Source organism: Tupaia chinensis, unplaced genomic scaffold (assembly GCF_000334495.1).
Source record: "Tupaia chinensis unplaced genomic scaffold, TupChi_1.0 Scaffold000311_2, whole genome shotgun sequence".
Classification (NCBI taxonomy): domain Eukaryota; kingdom Metazoa; phylum Chordata; class Mammalia; order Scandentia; family Tupaiidae; genus Tupaia; species Tupaia belangeri.
Genome location: NW_006159803.1, coordinates 8,717,139 through 8,740,186, shown reverse-complemented (window position 1 = coordinate 8,740,186; position 23,048 = coordinate 8,717,139). Strand labels below are relative to the sequence as shown.

At 47.4% G+C, this 23,048-nt stretch overlaps 1 protein-coding gene across 1 annotated transcript in view; it reads right to left on the bottom strand.

Annotated features, from left to right (window-relative positions):
• Nucleotides 1–23,048, bottom strand: part of ZBTB16 (zinc finger and BTB domain containing 16) — a 216,438-nt gene that overhangs the window by 100,679 nt on the left and 92,711 nt on the right. The window contains exon 3 of the mRNA XM_006151039.2: nt 4,653–4,750. Coding sequence (XP_006151101.1) covers nt 4,653–4,750 — 98 coding nt within the window. The remainder of the gene's footprint in view (nt 1–4,652; nt 4,751–23,048) is intronic.

The following is a 23,048-nucleotide window of genomic DNA, read 5'->3' as shown; positions in this document are numbered from 1 at the left end:
AGGAATGTGCCTGAGCTAGGTAGGACCAGGACCCCTCCACCCAGATCCCAGACTGACTTCGGTTCCTTGTTTAAAAACGACCCCCAGGGTTCTGAACTCCTGTTGTTCTTCCAGCTTCTGCTCCACTTCTCCCACTCCTGGTTAACTCCTGTAAAATGGGTCTACACTACCATCCCGAAGGTTCTCTTCTCACTCTTGGCTCCCTGCACAGAGCCTTAGAAACAGAGTAGCAAAAAACATCTCAAGTCATTTAATTAAACATCTCTTCAGAAACCTCACACTATTCTGTAATCGGGCGCCTGGGAACTAGAGTCATAATGCGTAAAATCCCCACGGGGGCCAGGGTGTGGCACCTCGGGAATGCAGTTGGCCCCATAGGGAAAGGGCCCGGGCTGTGTCCTGGGGCCTCCCTGAGCAGATGCATATGCCTACAATCCTGGCCAGCTGAGACCAGGGTGCATCATGGAGTGAGGACTCTGTTGGGTATCTCTCTCTCTCCCTCTCTCACGCACACACAGAATAAATAAACTTAAAAAGAAAATGTTACTGGAATCTGTGAGAACACCTGGAACCGCCAAGCCCAAGCCCAGCCCTGGAACTGCCAAGTCTCAGACCCCTAACTCCCCAACAAGGTCAGATCTCTCCAGAGGCCCCTGTGGACATCGCTTGTTTTACAGGGGGGCAAACAATTCAGGAAGTGGTCTGGCCTCACATAACCCTTCGTGATACTTTATTTTCAAGACATCTGAGCACAAGAGTGAAAGACATGCAGGAGAACGGGGCGGGGGGTAAATAGGGAACAGAAAAGTCAGACTCTGTAGGCTGAGCTATCTGCAAGGGTGAATTAAAGCACTTGCATGACTCATTGCACCTGCCCATCGCGAAATCCTCCTTTACAAGGGCATTGGCAAGTGACTATCAGAGGGTTGAATCACGTGGCACAGTCACATGGGGAAAAAAACTCGGAAAACAGGACCCAACTCCTGAAGCCTCTGGATGCTCATAGGAGACGAGGCCCTTAAAGTGGCCTCTCAGGCAGGACCGGGAAGCACTTCATCAGGGTTCGGCCAGCTCCTCTGAGCGTGGTGCAAAGTCACTATCTTATGACTGAACTTCCCAGGGTTCGGCCAGCTGCTCTGAGAGTGGTGCAAAGTCACTATCTTATGACTGAACTGGGTCATGGGGCCCACCCCAAGTATTTAAGCTGCTCCTTTCTCTGCCACTTCCACCAGCCAATAATGCAGAGACAGTGCTAACTCACACTCAAGCCCACTGCCTGCAACAGTCCAGGGGGCTCCTGGCTGCCCTCCAGGGACCCCCTCAGACATAAGCAGGTCCTCCTGCAGGGTACCAGGGCTTCTTACCATTGTTCACTGGCCTTACATGTCACACGCATTCACTCAACAAACACTTACTGATTCCTGTCCCCAAGTGGTCTGCAGTCTACTAGGAAGCACAGAGGTAAAGGGCAATGACGTTGATCAAAAGTCTACTGTAAACATTCTCATTTTATGGATGAAGATACTGAGACTCGGAGAGTTCGCTTTTCTTGTCCAAGGCCATCCCATCAGGAGGTGGATGCCCAAGTTCCTTCCACCATATCATCCTGCTCCTGAAGAAGATAGGGAAGCTCACGAATAACCCTAACTCAAAGAACAACAGTACCCAAAGACAGCTGTAGATAAAAACAATACGGGCAACCAAAGGAAAACACGCTTGCTTCTGGCTGGAGGTGAGGAACAGTTGAGGATGGCATCGTGGAAGGGACCTGAGAAGACCAGGGAAGACAGGAGAAGGGTTAGTTCAAGCAAATAGGGCAAACGAAGCCATGGAGCTCAGAAAGCAAGCCCACAAAGAGCATGCCAGCAAGCAGGTGGGTTTGCTGAAGCACTAGACTCAAGGAAAAGCATGAAGAGCAGGGACGCTCGCTGAGGCAGTTATGCCTCTGCTTCCCCTGGGTGTGATGGTGTGCAAGTGAGGAGAACAGTGGTAGAGACCAGAAGCTGCACAGGGATGGTGGGGCAGGGTGGGGGAGGATGGACAAGAGAAATGAGCAAGAGACACAACAATGCATGTAAACAAGTGGACTAAGTTATGGAATGGCATACCACAGCAGAGTAAATGTCAATGACAATTCTATCTACACTTCCAAAAAAAAAAGTTTTTAAACTCTTATCGAACGTGTACAACATAATGTAACTAACATTCAGTATTAGTCTGATTATTCGCACTATACACATGCTTTGAAAAACCATACTAGGTCCCACAAAGACGTTTAATAATTGCCACGTAAACTGGAAACCACGATTAAAACAACAACCCAAAACAGCGAGCCAACAAAATAGATGGGTCTAGCTATAGCACTGGACACAAGGGAAGCGACGAGCAAGGATGCTGACCGACTAAGCTACAGAAGGCCAGGAAAGCCTCCCCAAGAGGCACTGCTCTCCCCCCCCCCCCCCCCCCCCACTGGTGTCTGGAGCAGAGTATGAAACAAAAGGAAGACCCATACTTTGCTCTCAGGATAAAGGAAAGATGGCCAACCAGGTTGGCTGACAGTTCGTGAAACCACATGCCAAGCTCTAAAAAACACGCAGCGCTTAAGGGAAGCAAGACACAAGGTATAAGTCATTAAACCAGAAGACAAAGCCGACGCCGAGCACAGCGACTCCTGGGCTCAGGACTGTGGGCTGAGGTGACACAGGGGAGCAGGGCGAGGATGGTCTAGAGGAGCAAAGTGTGGGGATGTGGAAGACCCTCTAGCAGGAGGACAGACACACAGAAACAAAGCAGGCCTGCCGGGATAGACAGCCACCACCTGGTGTGGCAAATGTCCGGATCTGGAAGAAGAGCGAACAGGAAGCGAGGAGGAATTGGGGCACTGTAGGCAGGGTCGTGAAGGCCAGGGAGAGAGACTACTGCCAATGCTCTCTGCAGCAAGGCGGTGGCTCAGCATAGAAAGCAACCAAAGAGCATTTACCTGATTTGCATGTGATCGGCTGGAGGGGAAACAGAATGCAAACAGCCTGCCAGGCAGGAAGCTTCCAGAGTAAGTGATGGGGACAGGCCAGGGGAAATGGAGAAAGGGGAAGAAGATACAAGCAGATGCCAATGACATTTATTAAATACCGACTGTATGCCAGGGGCTCATTAAGATGCCTTTAACATATATCCTGACACCTAACCCTCAAAAAATTCTTAAAAAATTTTTTCAAAATTATATGAGCTGGTAACATTTGCACTCGACAGATGCAGAAACTGGGGTTTATGGCCCAGCCAATGGCACGGTGGTTAAGGCAGCTGGATCCCACATGGCTGACTGAGTGGTTCAAGTCCCAGACCTGGCAGTTTGAAAAACATCCCAGGTGCATGTGCGTGCATGCCCAAAATTCTGAGAGGAGAATGGAAGAGAAGGGTCTGTAGTGTGGCCATCCTCCTAGGGGACGATTTCTTCTCTCTCTCTCTCTCTCTCTCTCTCTCTTTCTCCCCATTAAGCACACACACCCTGTAGCCAAAAAAAAACTTTTTTTGAATTATTTCTTTCTTTCTTTCTTTCTTTCTTTCTTTCTTTCTTTCTTTCTTTCTTTCTTTCTTTCTTTCTTTCTTTCTTCCTTTCTTTCTTCCTTTCTTTAAATTTTGACAAAGAGGGACAGGGCAAGAGAGAGAGAGAGAGGGAAAGTGAGAAAGTAAGCCATCAGGTCTGGGACACAAACTGTGATTGGTCACATGGGAGTCCAGAGCCCTTAGCCACCATGCCACCTGCCAGAAGAAACTGGGATTCACAAGATAGATGTGGCCCAAGTCACCCAGTTACCTCATCTGTCCACACTCATTTTGCAAATGCTGAAACTGCCTGGAGAGCCAGCTACTGGAAGCAGTGCAGAGACAGAAGGAGCGGGCACTGGCAGCTGCCAGCACGAGGGGGTAACAAGAACAGGTAAGATGACAGCCTCCCCTGGCCCCTACAAAGTGACTCCAAGGTCGGAAGGTGAAGGAATCAGAGGGAAGAGAGAACACCCCTGGCAGTGTGTTGAGGCCTCTACAAGAGAAGGCAGGTAACCCCTTAGCCTCAAAGCAGTAGCATCAGACCTTAGTCCTTCCTCCACCAGAACACCCAGGATGCAGTGTGTCAGGTGTTTCTCCCCTTTGTACGCCTCACAGGGCTGAGCAGCTCTGCCCAAACATGAGCAAAATTACCAGCAGCCACAGAGTCGACCCCACTAGAATTGGATAAAATTAACTTGCAAAAGACAGCACGCTATAACTAGCTTTGTGTTCCAACCTTTCTATATCTATTTAATTAAAGGCTCCTGTATAATGTGAACCCAATAGTCAGATTCATTAGACAGTGAGAACCTAATTCCACAACTGTTTTGCTAATGAAACTGCAGTCGACTTTGGAAGGTAGATCACACAGGGCACTGGGTACCCATGATGCGCCAGGAAGCCCAGGAAGCATGAGCTGGGTTCATCCGGGTGACCACACCGGCAGGGTGGGTTTTCTGCTCCATGAACCTGGAGGGAAGATCCAGGGCCAAGGTGGACCAAGGCCGCGGCTGGCAGTGAGCACATCCAGGCCCAAGCAGGCTCTCCATGGGGGTGAAGGTGGGCAGGAGGTAGCCCCAGTGGGCCAGTTACAGCATCCCCCCTACCTGAATGAGCCAGTAAGTGCATTCTCAGTCGCAAACTATCCAGGAACCGCTTTCCGCAGAGCTCACACCCGTACGTCTTCATCCCACTGTGCAGCTTCCTGTAGGGGAAAGGAGAAGATAGGTTGCCGCTGCTCTGGCTAGACAGAAGGCAGGCCCCCCGATCTGGGGGCTTTGCCCCCATCGCTCTGCCAGGTGAACAGGAGGAAGGGAGGCCAACGCAGGGAGCTCGGGTGACACTGAGGGAGACGCACCCCTGGATCCTCAGTCAGCCTAAATCGCCCGCCTTCCCAGAGAAAGCTGCCAATGAGGCATTTGTGCCTGGCCTTGTCCTAGGGCTAGAGCACAAGGCACTTCCCACTGTCTCACCTCCTGGTGCGCAGACCAAGGTGGAATCAGATCCCGTTTCAGAGGGAGGGAGGGAGAAAGAGTATCCCGGACAGTCAGATGGACATAATGCTCACTGTGGAGCTGGCCCAGATCACAGATGGAGGCCCCCAGGCCTCTGCTTATCTCAGTGACGGCGCGGCCCTCTCCATGCTGTGACCATGACATGCCTGGCTCTGCTGCCAGCTGCTAGACTCAGGAGGGTAGCACCTGTAGCTTTTCTCCAGCTCCCACTGCAGTGACGGGCACAGAGGAGGCTCTGAGTAAGTCTGCGAATGATTGGATGTCTTTATAGATGCAAGGTGCTTGTCTCTCAGGACATCTGGATGTTCGTAGAACTGCAGAGGCCCAGTGCACACACCGAGCCCCTACAGCCCCAGTTTAGAAGTGTCTTCTCTCTATCTTGCCCAACAGAAATAAGGGTTTTAAGAAACTCAATGAGTCAGCCCCAGGGTCTAGTGGTCAAGGGAGTCAGATCCCACATAGGCAACCATACGGTTTGAATCTTGGCCCCAGTGGTTAGAGACAGAAACCGGGTATGTGTGATTGACATGCCCAAAATCCCAATGGGCTGGAGAAATGGAGAAGGGATTGTAGCATGACCATACCCCATTGGGGAATGCTTTTTCCCTGTCTGGCCAGCGCATGTGCCCTTTGGCAATTAACAAACAAAAAAGGTTGTTGGGAAAGTCGTGATGTATTTTTCTATGTGTTTCTATGCAAAAATGCGTCCTGACTTTCCCGGTGACCCAGTAGAGAACATCACTCTATAAATGTAAGGTAGTAACACAGGTTGTGTCCCACTTATCCAAAATGCTTGGGAATGGAAGCATTTCAGATTCTCTTGGATTTTGAAATATTTGCATATACGTATAATGAAATATCTTGGGGATGAGACCCAAGTATAGACACGAGACATATTTGTTTCATAAACACCTTATACTAATAGCCCAAAGGTAATTTTATACACTGTCCTATACTGCAACCTATCACATAGAGAATTTTCTGCTTGGGTGTCATGTCAGTGCTCAGAAAGTTCCAGATTTTGAAGCATTGCAGATTCCAGAGTTTCAAATTAGGGATGCTCAACCTGAGGTCACTTTGGGCTTTGTGAAGTACTTTCATACGTGGTATCTCATTTCGCCATCACCACAATTCCATGAGGCGGGCTGGGCATATATTATCACAGGAAGATAGAAGTCCCAGTAACACCTGTAGCTTTTCTCCAGCTCCCACTGCAGTGACGGGCACAGAGGAAGCTCTGAGTAAGTCTGCGAATGATTGGATGGCCCAGCTTCCAACAGCGCTTCGATCCTGACTCCCAGCCTGGGGCATTCCCCCACCGCCACCACTGCCCCAGACGCTGCAGTCAGACATGAGCCAGCAGTGGAGACAGTACGACACAGGGAACCAGGCAAGGTGGACTTTCTTCCCCCACACTCCTGTTCTCAGACCCTTATGCGCCACTGCCGAATCCTGCATCCTGCCTCTGCCTCTCTCCCAGACTCTGCAACTTCCCCAGGGGCCTGGGCCTGGAGAACAGAGCGGGCAGGGGCAGCCAGAAGTGCTCTGCAGGTGGAGGGGTAAGGCAGAAGAGAACCAGGCCCTCTGAGAGCAACAGCCTATCGTCATCAGAATGCTCATGGGCTGAGACCACAAAATAAGACTGAGAGCTGGTCCTGACACTAGACAGAACCACGGCTGGGGAGAGGCAGTCTTGTGCTCTCCAGACAGCAGCAGCACCCAGACCTGGGCTTCGGTGCCCAGGTCATGACAACAAAACCCAGCCACCCAGTGCCACCACCTTGCAGACCCCAGAGAGAGCACCCAGCAGTGTGTCAAGAGCATGTGGTGTCCCCGGGTGAGCCTCCTTAGTGCCACGGCCTGCGGGCCACTGTAGCATGAGGATGGCATACGGGGTCCAGTGTGCAGCCTTCTGACAGAGCTCACACAGTCCTCTTCCCAGAACTCTTTCTCAATCACACTGTTTTGTTTGCTTACTTTCCCTTTATCCCCTTGCCAAACACAAATGATTTCTCAATCTCATACACACATGCACACACCCTCACCATGACACTGTAGGACACCCCACCCCCATGTTATCTCACTCTTGGCCACAGCTGATCCATCCGAATTGAGAAATATTAACAGTACAGAACATTTTAATTGAACATTCTTAACTCTAAATATATTTCACAATGCTGGATACTAGGACAAATTTAAAAAGCCACCAATAGTGTTTCGGGCAAAGTATGTTTCCAAGTATAACAACACTAAGGTATGTGAGTGCCTGTGCATACGCGTGAACACACACAAATGTATACGATAGCAGAATGGTGCTGTCACTTGTCCAGGCATGATGGATGTTTGTTTTTCTAGGACGTGGTCCATGGAGTGACAAAGGCTTTATTCACAATTGGTCGAGCAGGAGAACCTCCTGCCCATAATCAGTGAGGTCTGCTGATTGCAAGGTATGGGTTCCCGTTTAACTTCATCTTTTACTAGTCAGCTGTTAGCTTCCGGGGGTCCCTACCTCTCAGGGGTGGCTGTCAGGAGAAACAGACTCGGGGGTGCCCCGCCTTCACATTTGGGGAGGCACTGCCAGCCTAAATTCCCCTCATGGGTTTCCAACTTTTCAAACTTCTCACGATGAAGACCCTTCGAGTAACACCACTGCCTCCCCTCTAGATGCAAATGGATTTGCCCAGCAGCTGGTGGAAGTGGTTTTTCTAGATTGACTGGATTGGCTCAATGTGAAGGTGACGGGTGCCCCTCCATACAGTCATAGCAGGTACAGGGAGAATACCCCGAGAGCAGTCAGCAGGCTGGATCCTCACCCAGCTCAGCATTAGCTTAAGACCTCGGACGAGCTGGGCTATCACAGCAGCCTTCTCTGTTACACAGTAATGCGGATGACAGCTAGAATTCGGGGTGGAACGAAATTGAATTATTCAAATTCTTGCCCATATGCTTTTACCTAGCCTCCAAGGAGTCCCTCTCAGGGCCACCATTATTCTCCCTGAGCCAAGTCCCACTGCAGTGGAGGAAAGCCCACCCCCAATCCCAGCAATCGATGAAAGCCTTCAAGTCCAGGTGACCTGTCTTCTTTACTAAGTTCCTATTTATTTTTCAGTAAAAGAAACTTGCAGAACTTACGACCAGGCTTTCCCTGGACCCACTCTGTTCTCATGTGCTTCCTAGCATCCAACACGAGTTTCCTATCCTGCCCATCCTCAGAGTAAAGATGCTGCCCTGCAACTCACCCACTACCTCTGTGCCCCACCTGGGCACCAGAAGTGAGCATGGCATCTGTGAGAGTCTGGATGGTACAAGGGCAAAGGTCTTGTCCCCTGGGCAGAGAGATCTGGACAAAGCACACGAAGTTCAGAAGAAAAATACGGGAACAACTTCATAGGCCTGGGAGTTTGGCAGGCCCCAGCACTGGTTTGCTCCTACCTTGAATTACTGTCTATATAGCAAGGGCAGAATACAAAAGTGGAGGCTTCTCCTAATACAAAGAAAAAGGAGAAAAATATGGGAACAACCTCATAGGCCTGGGAGTTTGGCAGGCCCCAGCTTGAATTACTGTCTATATAGCAAGGGCAGAATACAAAAGTGGAGGCTTCTCCTAATACAAAGAAAAAGGAAATGGTGAAGAATTTAAGAGGACTCAGGGGACCTGACTTCCAGCAGATTCTACAGCTCGGTCTGCAGAAAAGTCAGTCAGGAGCAAGAGTACCAAAGGTTTCTAGAGCAAAAGCACAGATTTGTACAAACTCACAGTCAACGCTCTTTAGAACACAACCACCCACCACTGCTGCCACCACTTCATACAACTGTGATGCATTTAGGTCAAAAAGATTCTGTCCACCTCCTTCTTCCTTACCACACATTCCCAACTTGCCAGTCTGGTCCTTTCCCTTCATAAGGTCTTACTGCTCATGGTCACCTCATGTCATCGGCCTCCACTATGACAAATGAAAGGAGGACAGCTGGAGACATCTCTGCATCTGTCTACACCCTGCCTTGGTTGGTGACAGAGTTTTTATACTCTCTTCTCCAAGAAAAAGTCACATGGCTGAATACCATTTTGAAAGTAATCTGGTTCTAGCATGGCTCAAGTGTCCCATCCTCCACTTGAAGATCCCATACCCCTAGACGCTTCTGGTCCCCAGTATCCGTTTTTGAAGAGTAGGCTCAAGTTCTCCCCCACTTTCCACTGGTGGCCCAGCCCAGAACACACACCTGACCCGTACGCTAAACTTACCTTGCAAATAACAGATTTCCACTTATATCCAAAAAAAAACCCAAAAAACAAAAATTAACCTCCAACAGGCTTCCAAGTTATTTTCTCAAGAAAGCTTAATCATTGTGACAAGTTAGAGGAAAATAAATCTACAACTTTTAACAAGTAACTGACAAAAAGGACCTATTTCTTCTCATCAATTCTCAACCACACAACTCTCACTAGTAAAACGAAGTTAGTAAGACAGAAGTTCATCACTGAATCATTTCCGTGCTATTGCAAGTCTAAAATTCCACAGATTCTGTCTAGACTGCGAGCTCCATAATGACAGATGCCACGTCTACATCCCCTTTTCCTCATAAGGCCTAGCTAAAAGGAGAATGCTCTTTGCTGCTGAAGAAATCCCTCCATGTAAAATGGGGTCTAGGGCATTCCTCAGCTCATCCTAACAATATTCAGTATGCCGACTTCAATGAACAGCCACCCTGTCCTGTGGCTCCTCGAGTCCAGACACTGAAGGCCAATGGCAATTTCATAGCAGCATGAAGGCTGAGCTATAGTCCACCCTCTCGACCTCAGGAGAAGCCTTCCTCAAGCCAGTCCACCAAGAATAGGAACAGCAGCATGCATGACTGCAAGGAGAGACCCACACCGAACTCTACACTCTCCACCTTCGGCCTCCAAAGACAGGTGGCCCTAATAGCTCCTCCCTAAGGGGCACCCCCTCTGTCTACTCTCTGCAGGAGCTCAGCCCACTTCCATCTCACACAATCGAGGAACAAGGGGAGATGCGTAGGACAAGAGTTTCCTGCAACTCCAAGTACCCTGAGGAAAGGTTGACAGCAATGGCTTGCTGAAAGAGTGGTTCTCACTCAAGGCCCTGCACTCCCGGAGCCACATTTCTTCCCAAGTTCCTGTGCCTGGAGACAAAAGACAACGTGGGAGTGAACCGACAGGCAGCAAAGGTTTGGAGGAATTCTCAGTTCCAATAACCCGATGGCCACACCCTCCTACTGAGAAGCTGCAACTGCCTGACTTGGGAGTTTCTCTGGACAGACCAGCACTAGGAACCAGGACCTGTAACCAGAGAAAGCACATGGGAGGGAATTCCAGGCTCAACTACCCACTGCCCTCTCCCACTTTGAAAGAAGAAACCAAAGTGGAATCCCTCCTATCGGGGCTTTTATAAGACAGTATGTTCTTGTTCAGTTTAACAGATCCATCCCCTGAACCAAGGCAGCCTGAAGGTCCTTCCACCTCCCCTATTCTTGATCTGAGGCTTCTCACCCAGCAGTCACCCCGCAGCTTAGGGGAGCTTTTGTTTTCTGGTCCTTTGACCATCAATTTGACTCACTCAGTGTTTCTTAGGGGTATCTAGCACAGACAGAGAGGAGACAGGAGATCCTGGAAGTCAGATCCAAATCAAGGTCTAATGACCCTCTCTTCTCTCGGAAGGCTGCTGCCCACATGAAAAGCAACACTCTCTAAGGTCCTGTACTTATCATGAGAACCCAGCCACCACACAAACCTTCTGGCCCACTCTAGGGAACCACCGGGCCAATTGGCACTGGCATGCTACCATGTCTCCCTTCGCAGAGCTTGGCCACTGTTCGCAGTCTCAAAAACAACAGACTCGCAAGAGAGCAACAGAGACAGCCTCCCTCCCCCCCCCATGGGGTCTTCATGCCATGATCTACCCCCAGCTTCAGTCAATTCAGATTAGTAGGGATGCTTTGTGATAACAGAGCCACAGATGCCACATCTATATCCCCAGCACCTTCCCACGTAGTCCAAATGCACCACCACCTGGCCACTTTCTTGGAATATTAAGGCCGTGGTTCAAGGCTAGGCAATGTGTAAGTTCCTCAAAACAATAAGCTCCTTGAGGACAGGAACCATTGCTTGTTTTGTCTCTGCCAGCCATGCCTTCAGCACAGCATGAAGCAGCCAAAGCACAGGTATGAGAAGCTGCTGCTGAAGAAGCTATCTCCAACCATGCCAAGATGATGGGATGCCTGGCCACTGAGAGGACTACCTAGAATCAAAAAGATAGCCTGCTTAACTTCCTGCATCTACAGAAAGAAGAGACGGTTCTAATCTTGCCTAGGGAATGGGTCACTTTCATTTTCCCAAGACACAAGGGAAATTATCCTTTTACCCATTTTTTTTAAATGTTGAGATTAGACAGTCATTTGACAAGTTGTGAATGCTTAGCTGGTATTACCACAAATTATCCGTCTAGCAATAGAGTTCGTTGCTCCCTGACTAGTCAATATTAATAAACATTACCGAATGCTTTTACAACACAATTTATTTTTTAATACAGCTCTTTATGTATGCCATAAAGTAAATATACCAATAAAAGCCAAGGATCTCAAACAACAGATTTAAAAAGCCACCAAGAACTACTGAGTGCTAGTTTAACTCCCTCCACGCTGCAGGTTTGGAGAGCACACAGCGGGCGCCTCTCTGCTGAGATCCAGACATGGAGCGTGGTAAAGATGGCGGCCGTGTGATGTTTTGCATGTTTTGCACATGGAAGGAGAGAGAATAACAAAGAAGCCATGCTTTCTCAAGAGTTCATCTAGATTGAAAGTGTGGTATATTGGATATACGTATGAGAAGACTTCAAAAAGTTCATGCAAAAATGAAGTTCACATATATTTTGGTGCAAAAAAATTTTAAATCCATGTATAGTTTTTGTTTGTTTGTTTGTTTGTTTAAGAAAGATTTTTGCTATAGTGCATGTATGCTCGCCGGAGAGACAGAGACAGAGAGACAGAAAGAAAGACATTACCGCGCCCCCCCCCCCGGGAGGTATGGCCACAAAAACAAAAAAAAACAATCCCCCCGCCCCCCCCCCCGGGAGGTATGGCCACAATTCAATTCCTTCTTCTCCATCCCATTCTCCTCTCGAGATTTGAGTAGGCATGCATGCACATGCACCCAGTATGTTTCAAGCTGCCAGGTCTGGGATTCAAACTGCAGTCAGCCATGTGGGAGTCCAGCGACATAACCATTACACCATCTGCTGGTCTCTGTTTCTTTAACAAGACTTGTTTCCCTTGAATCTTTTGAAAAAAATATATATAGGTTCATTGGAGAAGTCATGATGCAGTTTCCTATAGAAAAACAGAAAAATACAGCATGACTCTCCCGATGACCTAATAGATCTGGCATGGAGTCACACCTCTGTGTGTGTTTATGTATATGTATATATGCCATATGACATGGTAGTAAAACAAGATGTTCTACCCACATGGAAAGGTTCCTGGTTTGTATCCAGGGACCTCCCTGAGTACGCAAGGCAAATACATACCCATGAATGGTGTCTGGAGCCTGTTGGAGATGCTCTCTGTCTCTGTCTCTATGTCTCTTACTCATGAAAGAACTAAGTAAAGAAATTTTTTAAGCTCTCCTAAGAGGGAAAGCAGAGACAGAGAAAGGGAAAGTGAGAAATCATACCCCACCCCCCGGTGGGGGGATGGCCATGCTACAATCCCTTCTCCATTCTCCTCTCAGGATTTTGAGCATACTCACGTGTGTGCTGGGCATGACTTTCAAGCTGCTAAATTCAGGACTTGAACCACAGTTGGCCATGTGGAAGAGCAGTGCCTTAACCACCATGCTAAATGCTGACACCAGCAAATAAATTTTTAAAAACTGACCAATTGATTGATTGACTGGAGACTCAGTTTTCACTTCTGCTCTGCTAGTAACCATCAAATGGTCTCAGCCAAACACTTTATCACTCTAGATGTACTCATACCTCTGCAGCAACACAAGAGCCCAGTTAGACAATGTCTTAGGTTCTTTTCAATCAGATTCACAAAGCTGTGGCCGACACAGGATTGTGCTGGCTGGGCCATTCTCTCCATGAAAGACCCATACCAGATTCAAACTCTCAGTCTTCATCACTGACTGCAGGACACAGTAGGGACTCAGTGCATTTTTGTCAAATAAACGAGCAAGAGAAACAAGAAACGAGGTTTGAAGAGGAAAATGCAAAGGTGAAAAAAAACTCACTCTCACATGCACATGTGCATGCACACACCCCCACCAGTACAAGAACAGTTGTCTCTATTGGCCAGAAGAGAAGCCCTCCATGGGGTTCTTAGAAAGAAAGCTTTGCATCTAGCCTTGGCCGGGGATCAAGGCCAATCTGGATCTGACTGAAGAGTAGAAGAGTAGAAGGAACTATCTCGGGCCTTGAAAATATTAGGAAGGGCAATGGCACTCCCCCTGGCCATAACCATACCAAGTACAGTACTTTCTGATAAGGCTGCTTGTGAGTGTTAAAATACAATGTCAGAAATGACAAAGAGGCCTGCTAATCTCCCTGCAGCCATTGCTCAAAGAGGGACCCTTCTCAATGCTGAGCACCAGGAGGCCGGGGCTTCTAGCTGTTACGTCAGTGGGCCTTTGTTTTAAAATACCGAGTTCCCCTAAGTCATTTATTTGAAATATCTCTATCAACAAATTTCACCAAGAACAAAAGTTTTTCATTTGTGCACCAGGCTATGAGATGATCTTATCGCACACAATCTCATACAGTCTCTTTCAACAAGGTCTTAGCGTGCTTATCTGCGAAGTTCCTGGTAGCCAAATATGATTGAAATGTTCTATTTATGCTCACTGGATTAAGGAGATGTTGCAAAAAGTGCACAAAAACCTGGCAGATGTAAGCAAGGTATTACAGGCCGGCCGGTTAAGATCTGAGGGGAAGAGATCAATACACACTTTTGTACTTTTCTTTCTTTTTCCTTTTCTTTTAAAAAACCAGAAAAGTTGTACTTTTAGAAAACAGAAAAGGAAAAATAGTAAAATACTTTCAGATTTATAGTCTCTGAGCTTTTCCCAAACCCAAAACAGGGTACCATGATGCAAGCTTGATGATGTCAGCCCAAGAGAAACAAAAATAAATCAAAAATATTCTCTCTAAACCCTAAAAGGCCCTATAAGGGAATTAAACTATGGTTATGGATGAACAGGGTTTTTGTTTTTTCTATCTCTACCATACAAGGCTTTTATACAGCACAAATAGCCCATTTCTGGGAAAACAGTTTTCAAAAATCTACAGACTTTTCCTTTCCCTCCCTGTTTTGCCTGGAAATAGAAAGGAAATTTTGTCTCCTGGTTCTCAAGACTCATTTCTACCTGTTTCCACATGAGCCAGGAGGCCAAAATGCTACCTTCAAATCCCACGGGCCAGCTATGGGAAGTCAGAGATCATTGAGAACAACCGAGTTTATTAAAGGCCTAAGAAGAACGTTCCTTTGGAATTAAACCATTCTGAAAACCTTTTTAATGTATATTGCCTCATTCTTTCTGCTTTAGTACACTGAAAATTAAATTACTTTTCTATGAGGAGTCTGCGCTTAAGAGCCATCACTCGAAACATCAATTATGAACACAAGATAAGAGATTGGGCAGATTACCTGTATAGGCACCAAATCGCATTGTGAAAATTACCATCATTTTAATAAAGAAAAAGAGGTGAAAACCAAATAGATAGTCAGCTTACTGGTTCTTTTTTCTTTCTTCTAAAAACATGAGAAAAAAAAAAAAAACTAATCTACCTAGGATTTAAAACAATGAAGCTAATGCATTTGTATATCATGTAGTACTTTGAAAGAGCTTCCTGGGGGACATTTGAACCACCCTATGGCCTGGATATAGAACATAGCCCCCATTTTCTGGATGAAGAAACTGAGGCTAAATAACTTGGTGTCCCAAGGTAAGCAGGCGGACGTCTCCAAACTTTTCAGCTCGGGATCTGCCTTCCTATTTACCTACCCAGGAGAGATCACGTATCTGCCTATAATGTCCTCCCTAAGTCTCTGGGCCAGCCTTGCCTTGGGAGGGACAGACAAACCATTAGCTAGAAGAGACACCAAGAGCATCCCCAGGACTTACCCAACCTCATTTGCTAGAAGCAAGAACAGAGAGGCCTCCTGAATGATGGTGCCAAAGGCCACAGACAGGCTAAGTTTCACAGGGACGTTCATTACTGTTAATTTTTTAAAGTGTATCCATTTCTTTCTTCCATGAGCAGAAGAGAAAGAAAGACAGTATCCCAGTAGGGGTCCTCCACCCCCTGCCTCAGCCAGCCCCAGATCCTGGACCCAGGGGGCACCCGTGGTGCTCAGGGAGGTCTGCAGGCACAAACCTGGAGTCGTCCCATGTGGTCAGCCTCACACAGCACCCTGTCACAACTCTGCCATCATTCAGCCCTCACAGGGACTTTATGAGCTCCTGCAGGGAGGGCATGCTGATTCGCTCCCTACTGCTAGTCACTCTGCATCTGCTGAGCACCTACTGTGCGCCAGGCTCTGGGCGAGTCAGACTGTGCTAGAAATACAGTCCACCTAGGAAAATAACAACGCTGTTTTTTATTGGATTATCGGAAAAGTCATGACGGTTTTTTTTTTCCATTTTTCTATTTAAAAATGCATCATGACTTTTCCAACAACCTGATATTGATCTCTTTTATAGATGTTAACACAATTTGCAGTTATACAATATCTCTTTATTCATACAGATGGAGCATCCCTAATCCAAAATCTGAACTGCTCCAAAATCTAGAACTTTTTGAGTGCTGGCATCATGCCACGAGTAAAAATATATCCATCTCTGACCTTGTGTGACAGGTCCCCGTCAAACACAGAACTGCTGTATAAAATGATCTTCAGTTTATGTCCATAAGGTTCACATGAAACATAAATGCATTTCATGTCTAGGCTTGGGTCACATTCTCAAGATACCCCACTATGTATACCAACCAAAACTCTGAACTACTTGGTCCCAAGCATTTTGGATAAGGGATAGCAATGTGTATCCTTTACCTCTACAAAGCTATAAACTACATTAAAGCAGAAGCCTTCCGCTATATCCTCGGTGTCTGACAGAGCAAGGCAGGCACGCAACACATTTTTCTAAATAACAGCTTTATTGAGATATTATCTACATACCATTCGGTGGTTTTTAATATATTTATAGAACTGTGCAACCGTCGTCACGATCTAACTCCAAAATCTATTCATCATCCTAAAAGAAAGCCCCATACCCATGAGCATTTTCCCATCCCCACCCCCCGCCACCCCCAGCCTCTGGCAGCCCCTCTCCTACTATCTTTCCTTATGGGTTTGCCTATTTTGAACACTTCATATAAATGGAATCACACAATATGTGCTCTTTCGGGTCTGGCTTCTTTCACATGGCACCATGTCTTCGAGCTCCACCCACACTGCACCTTGAATCCGAACTCCCTTCTTTTTTATTGTAGAATAATATCCCACTGTATGGATGTACCACATTTTGTCGATCAGTTCGCCAGTGGATGGGTATTTGTGGCTTCGACCTTGTGGCTGTTATGAATGAGGCTGCTGTGAACGCTGGTGGGTGCATTTCATCTGCGGACATATGTTTTCACTTCTCTCTGGGATATACCTAGGAGCGGAATTGCTGGGTCATATGGCACCTTTATGTTTAACCTTTCAAGGAACTGCCGGACTGTTTTCCAAAGCAGCTGGACCCTTTTACATTCCCATCAGCAATATATGCGGTTTCCAATTTCTCAATACATTTTCAGACTAAATGAATAAATGAATAAAGACTCTTTCCACGGCAAAAGCCCCCAGAGAAGCGGATACAATTCCAAGGCTCCTCCGGTAAACTAGCATCTCCCATCTGCAGACGCGACACGCCACGCTCACGGTGAACAGAAACCCTAAAGAATGCTATTTATATGTCGTTCATTTGAGAGAATCAAACGAAAAATGAAGAAACGGAAAGAAAACACCAGACAACTTCAAGTGGGCACCACTTTCAAATATGTGATTTCAGCCCCTACCCTCCGCCCCATGTCCAGACTCAATAATTTAATAATACATTCTTTAAACAGATTTAGATGAAAAATAAGAGAAAGCTCAATCACAGCCGACTTTGATTTGGTCAGCAGAAAAGAGGGAAGTATCTGATACCCCTGCCGTCTCTGACAGGGATTTTGAAAACACACTTAATACTAAAACATAAAACAAAGTATATCCCGGACAACCTCTAGGAGAGAGACCCACGGAGCCAGAACATTCTGAGAAGATGGAAAAGCCAATAGCCAAGGCCTGGCCTCTATCCTGAGCTTGGGAGAATGGGCAGGGGTTCCCGGAGCAGGCGGGAGAGAAAGAAGTTCTGTTAAGGGTTCCCCTTCCTCCTTCCCCACCCCCTTTTCTTTCTTTGTAAAAGAAGGCAGCCGTATTCCTTTCTGCACAGACTCCTTGCAAAGAACAAACAAACAAAGACTGGGACAGAGCAAGGCCCTTTGCAAGCTGCAGGTAATTAAAACGGCCTGTAAATGCCCCAGCAGAAAGCACTTCAAAGAGACAGTAATTCCAGCAATGGCCAGTCAAGACTGTGTGGTGTAAAAATTATGAGTTTTCCCAACGGGGAGCTTTGTGTGAAAAGGACAGGGGTTGGTGGCAGAGGGAGGGTGCCACACAGAGGAGCTTTACAATCAGTGTCTGTGCCCAGGACTGTGTGTGTGCGAGTGGCACGCACGCAGGCCAGAGAAAAGGGACCGTGTGCGGGTAAGAGAGAGAGAGCACACATTTATCAACGCCGAGACGGTCCAAGCGTGTGGGCATGGAGATAAAAGGAAAAATAAAATAAAAGCAACAAATACGAATCATCTTCCCCGCTGGGCCTCGTTTTCATGGGGGAGAAGTACCAGGCAGCTTACACGCTCTCTGACTTCACTCGCAAGACTGCGGCATGTGCAGGAAATGCAGGATACAGACAACTCTGGGCCCAGCGAGCAGCAGAGGCCACGCAGCAGTCCTCTGGGTATGCCACGCTTGCTTTGGCTCTCCCAGGGCAACATGCGACAGCAACACAGTGCAAGCTATGTTATCTTGAAACAGAGGATAAAGAAGAAAAGAGATCCTTCACCCCGACTCTCACTGCGTTCTCTCAGTCCCCAGAATAAACACTGGTGCCCAGTGTTTGGATGATACAGTGACCGGCCCACGGCGTAGAGCTCATATCCACGAGATATCAATACCTAGGGACGCTGACGCTGGCTTTTATACACACACCCCCGTACACCCAACTGACAAATGTTGGCCATCATCAGACCACACTATTGCACATCTTTAAAAAAAAATCAAAAACAAAAAAACAAGCCTGGAACATGTGGTGGCAGAGTAGAAACATAGCTAAAATCATGTGGAAAAGGTCCCCGGTTCATATCTTGGGACCTCCCTGAGTAAACCAGGTGTGTGTGTACCTGTGATCCAACCTGGCTGAAGCTGGGGATGAACAGTGGTATGGGAACCCTGTCGGGTGTGCTCTCTCTCTGTCTCTCTCTCATAGAAGGACCAAATATACAAACATTCTTCAAAATTAAGAAACAGAACTCCAGACCTAGCACTAGAATACTTTTCTGTGTGTGTTTGTTGTTGTTGCTGTTTTTTGTTCTGTTTTTGGTTTTTTGTTTTTATTCTCCCTGCAGGGACCTGATACTCCCACAGGACATTTTACCAGGCAGAATTACCAGTAGCACCCCATAGGAAGCCCTCTCCAGTCCCTCCCTCCACTCCCTAAGCTGATTCTCCACCCCAGCTCCATCTCTGGCACATGTAAATGGCAACAGGGTACATGTGTCTGTTTCTCCATCTCTCCAAGTAGAGAGACACCTAGGAGCTCTGAGGACGGAACTTGGCTTCGGGCTCCCCTGCGTTCTAAAGTTTAGCGAAGGGCATCGCGCGGTGGGTGCTCAAACATGTCGTGAATGGACAGATGCGTGGTGGGTGCTCAAACATGTCGTGAATGGACAGATGCGTGGTGGGTGCATCTGGGCCGTACTGTGGGCAATAAATCCCCCAGAACTGGGTGTGGTATGGCGTATTGCCGAGTGCCCTTATCCTCAGTCCAGCAGGGCGTTCTCCAGCGCAAGGAGCCTCCAAGCCGGTGGAGGGGAGGTGGGCGCAAGCCTGTGCTTGCCAGGACGGCAAAGAAACCAAGGCTGGCCGGTGGCTTTATTTCCTCGTAAACCAAATCCTGCCCTGCCTCCCTCACAGCCCCACTCAGTAACTCCTCCCTGACACTGCTGGCTTTAAGCCCACACATAAAAATGTCCTTTACTATTTTTATTTAATGAGCTTTCATTTTTCCTCTCCCTTTTTGTAAATGAGAAAGGAAAGCCCACCTCCTAATGGGGATAGGGAAGAGGAAGCAAAGTGGAATCTTTTTTAAATGGGCCATAACTTCATGAAAAGCTTTCTCCCCGACACTCCCCCACACACACCAGCTCCCCTCCCCAATTCCTCGCGTCCCTCCACCCTCCCTGCATCCTCCCTTCTCACCATTCAAAATAAGACGCATGGATTTTGGACATTTGATTACTTTTAAGTATATATTTTTCCCTCAAATAGACTGAATACAATGGTTAGGAAATGTGACAGAAAACTATTCTGAGCCATTTATTGCCTTAATACCCACCTTTGTCCAACAGGCAGTTTTGACAACAGCGATAAATTCCAAATTTATGTCAACAGAGCATATGTTGAACACCTCATTTCTGAGCTAAAGCGGCATGCTGCCCTATAAATCACCGTTCTGTTTGAAATGAAAGTAGATTACAGGCCTGTGTTATTGAGCAGTTAGAGCTATAGTCATATAAATCAGAACTTTTAACTCTAGGCAATCCGTTGTGCAATTAACTAAAGGGTACTTTGTCATTTCAAGGCTTGTGCACAGACTTGGCAGGGCACAGAGCTTCTAGGGAAGGGGGTGGGAAGGGGAAAAGTTTTTAGGCAACCAGAAGGTTGTCAACTGCATACACCCCTACACCCCAAAATGCCTGATCCCCCCCAACCACCACCACCACCACCACCACCACCACCACCATGACAACCTGCCAGGGTACACACTGGCAAAGACGACCTCATAATCAGTATCTGCGACAAAGACAACATCATACTACATTTGTCACCAAGTCACCTCTGGAAGCCCAAGTGCCTTTTCCATCATTCAATAAGCATCTCCCAAGCACAAGCCATGCGGATAACATCACGTTAGGTGATAGGATGGGCCCAGAGACCCAAGAGATGACAGAGTAACCCAAACCATATTAAGATGATGGGGATAAAGAAGAATTAAGATCATTTTACAAGACATAGTTGAGCACTTACTATGTGCCCACACTATTTTGTACATTTCCATGCGTTATCTCATTTAATCCTTGGAACGACCTTACAAGGCAGGCATTACATTTATTTCTGCTTTGCTGAGGAGAAAACATAAGCATGAGAAAGAAGACGACTTGTCCAAAGTCATGAAGTTTTTAAGTGGCAGAATCCGGTACAACTAGTTAATGGGGCAAAGTTCAATAACTCAGACTCTAATACCAGTCCTATTTGCAATTTGTAGGTCTACAACGTCTTAGTTCTAAGACTTTGGGATTCTCTGTCTTGGTGTTCTCATCTGTCAAGTGGGATGATAGTTCGGTTAATTCAGAGAACAGATGAATCAGACTGTGCAGAAAAATGACTTAGCATGGCATTGGGGACATAACATGTTGAATAAATGTAAGTTGGTATAAGGCTGAAGAAGAAGAAATAGACCCTTGTCCCCTGGCCAGTCCATAACCTAGCTGGACAAAGAGACAGTAGAGAAAGAAGAAATCCTGAAAGGAGGGTGTGGTGAGGTGCTAGAACGTCCACAGACAATCAGCGTTATGTGTCTACAGGAGAAGAACAGATCAAAACCGGCGGTGCTGTGGCTGGGTGGCTAGAGGACATAGTGAGATTGAGCTGGCCCTTTCAAGGGCTTTGTGAGCGCTAAAGGGCTCTAGTTACCCATGCTAGGGAATATTGAGAATGGAAAATGGATGAGAGAGAGAGAGAGGGAGAGCTCCACGTGATGGAGGTATCATGAGCCAAGACTTCGTGTTAGGAAGGAGCGAGTCATGAGAGGCAAGCCTTCAGGAGACTGGCCTGGCTTATCCAGAGCAGGCAGGTGGAGAAGTGGTGAAGATATGCTTGCAGAGCTGGTAGGGTGGATTACCAAGAGTCTTACAGAAGAAGCTGAGGACTTTGATCTCAGTACTACAATCACAGAACAGCCACCAAATCCCTTTGCAGCACAATGGAGATGGCCAGGGGTGGGAGAGACCATGGAATGAGAAAGAGACAGAAGTGCCCAAATTCTAAATCAAGAATAAGGGCATTTCCAATGACAATATTAGGTCAGCCTTCCAGAACAAAATGCCAACACAGTCTCCCTGCCACGCATCTGCTGGATGTTTCTGTTCCCCAAGAAGTTGCAAGAAAAGAGAGATTGGAACAAGCCACCTATCTCTCTCTGCTGCCTAGCACAGGTGCCTGGCTCCACAGCACACAAGGCACCATGGCAGAGAACTCAAAGAGCTGCTGCTTCCGTGTGCTACCTCCATCCAATTAACATGCCGTCACCTACTCGCGGGAACGCAGATGGCAGTAAGAATGCAATGGACAAGCTGCACTGTGTTACTTTTTCCCTTTGGCACTTGAGCTGGCTACCCACTCAATGTGGTGGTAGGGCAAGAGTACTCAGTGCCCCCACCCTGCCCCAGTGAGCCTAGACAGGTTGGGCATCTGTTAGACACTTACTTGGCATAGTGAAAGATAGAGTAAAAGAAGAGGACAACCAGCCCTCCTAACTCTTTGGTGGAAGAGAGAAGACAATGTGCAAAACAGCAGAAACCAGCCCTCATTCACATGCTGGAATGTCAGGTCCTGGCTGCAGTCCCAACACCAGAGTGAGAGGGAAGCAAAGCAAAGCCTTCCCGAGGAGCTGGGCTCAAGACTGGACACAGAAACATCAAGGAAGAAGCAGGTGGCAAAGAGCAGGTGTTTCAGATGAGGGTCATCTAGTCCAAGGACAGCATCATTCCCAAAGAAAGGGCAGACTACCCAGAGACGGGAAGACGAGAGCTCAGGTGAGCATTACGGAATGGGGACAGTGCGCTCAGTCCCGAAAGCCAACAGGGAAAGAAATGAGGCTAAAAAGCAAAGAGGGAGCCACTGTGGCTTCTTGAAGGAGGAGAGAAGGGGGTCATGGGATTGTAGTAGTTCAAGAGCGGAGGTCTGACGTGCTCTGGAAGTGCTCTTCTGTCGTGACAAATGGCAGCACAGAGCACAGAACATCTGGCCTTGGTGACTGGCCAGACTTTGCTCCTCCGATCTCCTCCACGACCTCCCATTCACGGAGAAGTGGATTCCTCGCAGGAGTTTCGGGGCGAAGAGGCCTCCCTGCCACTCACTCTGTGTTTGGCCACTTGCCAGGAGGCTCTGTCTTGCTCCATAGTTGGATGCCAAGAAGGCAAAAACACAAAACCAAAAAAATTTTGAAATAAAAAATTGCTGCAGAAACTGGCACTCTCCACAAGAATCTCTACTACACACACGAGTGAGCAGCACGCCCCCACATACACCATCGCTCCCCATCTGGCTGAGCAAACTGCTGGTCTCTAAGGGGAAAAAGGAAACTTCTCAGAGATATTTGTTTAATATCCGAAAAGTGGGGGAGCAGATGAAGGATGCAAGTTTCATTTAGAATATCATTAAGGAACTATTATAGTAAAATGAGGATTCCATTTTCCAAATAAAGCTGAAACAATCACACTGAACACTCTGGCAGGCCAGGCAAATACAGAAACGGAAGGAAGGAAGGAAGGAAGGAAGGAAGGAAGGAAGGAAGGAAGGAAGGAAGGAAGGAAGGAAGGGAGAGAG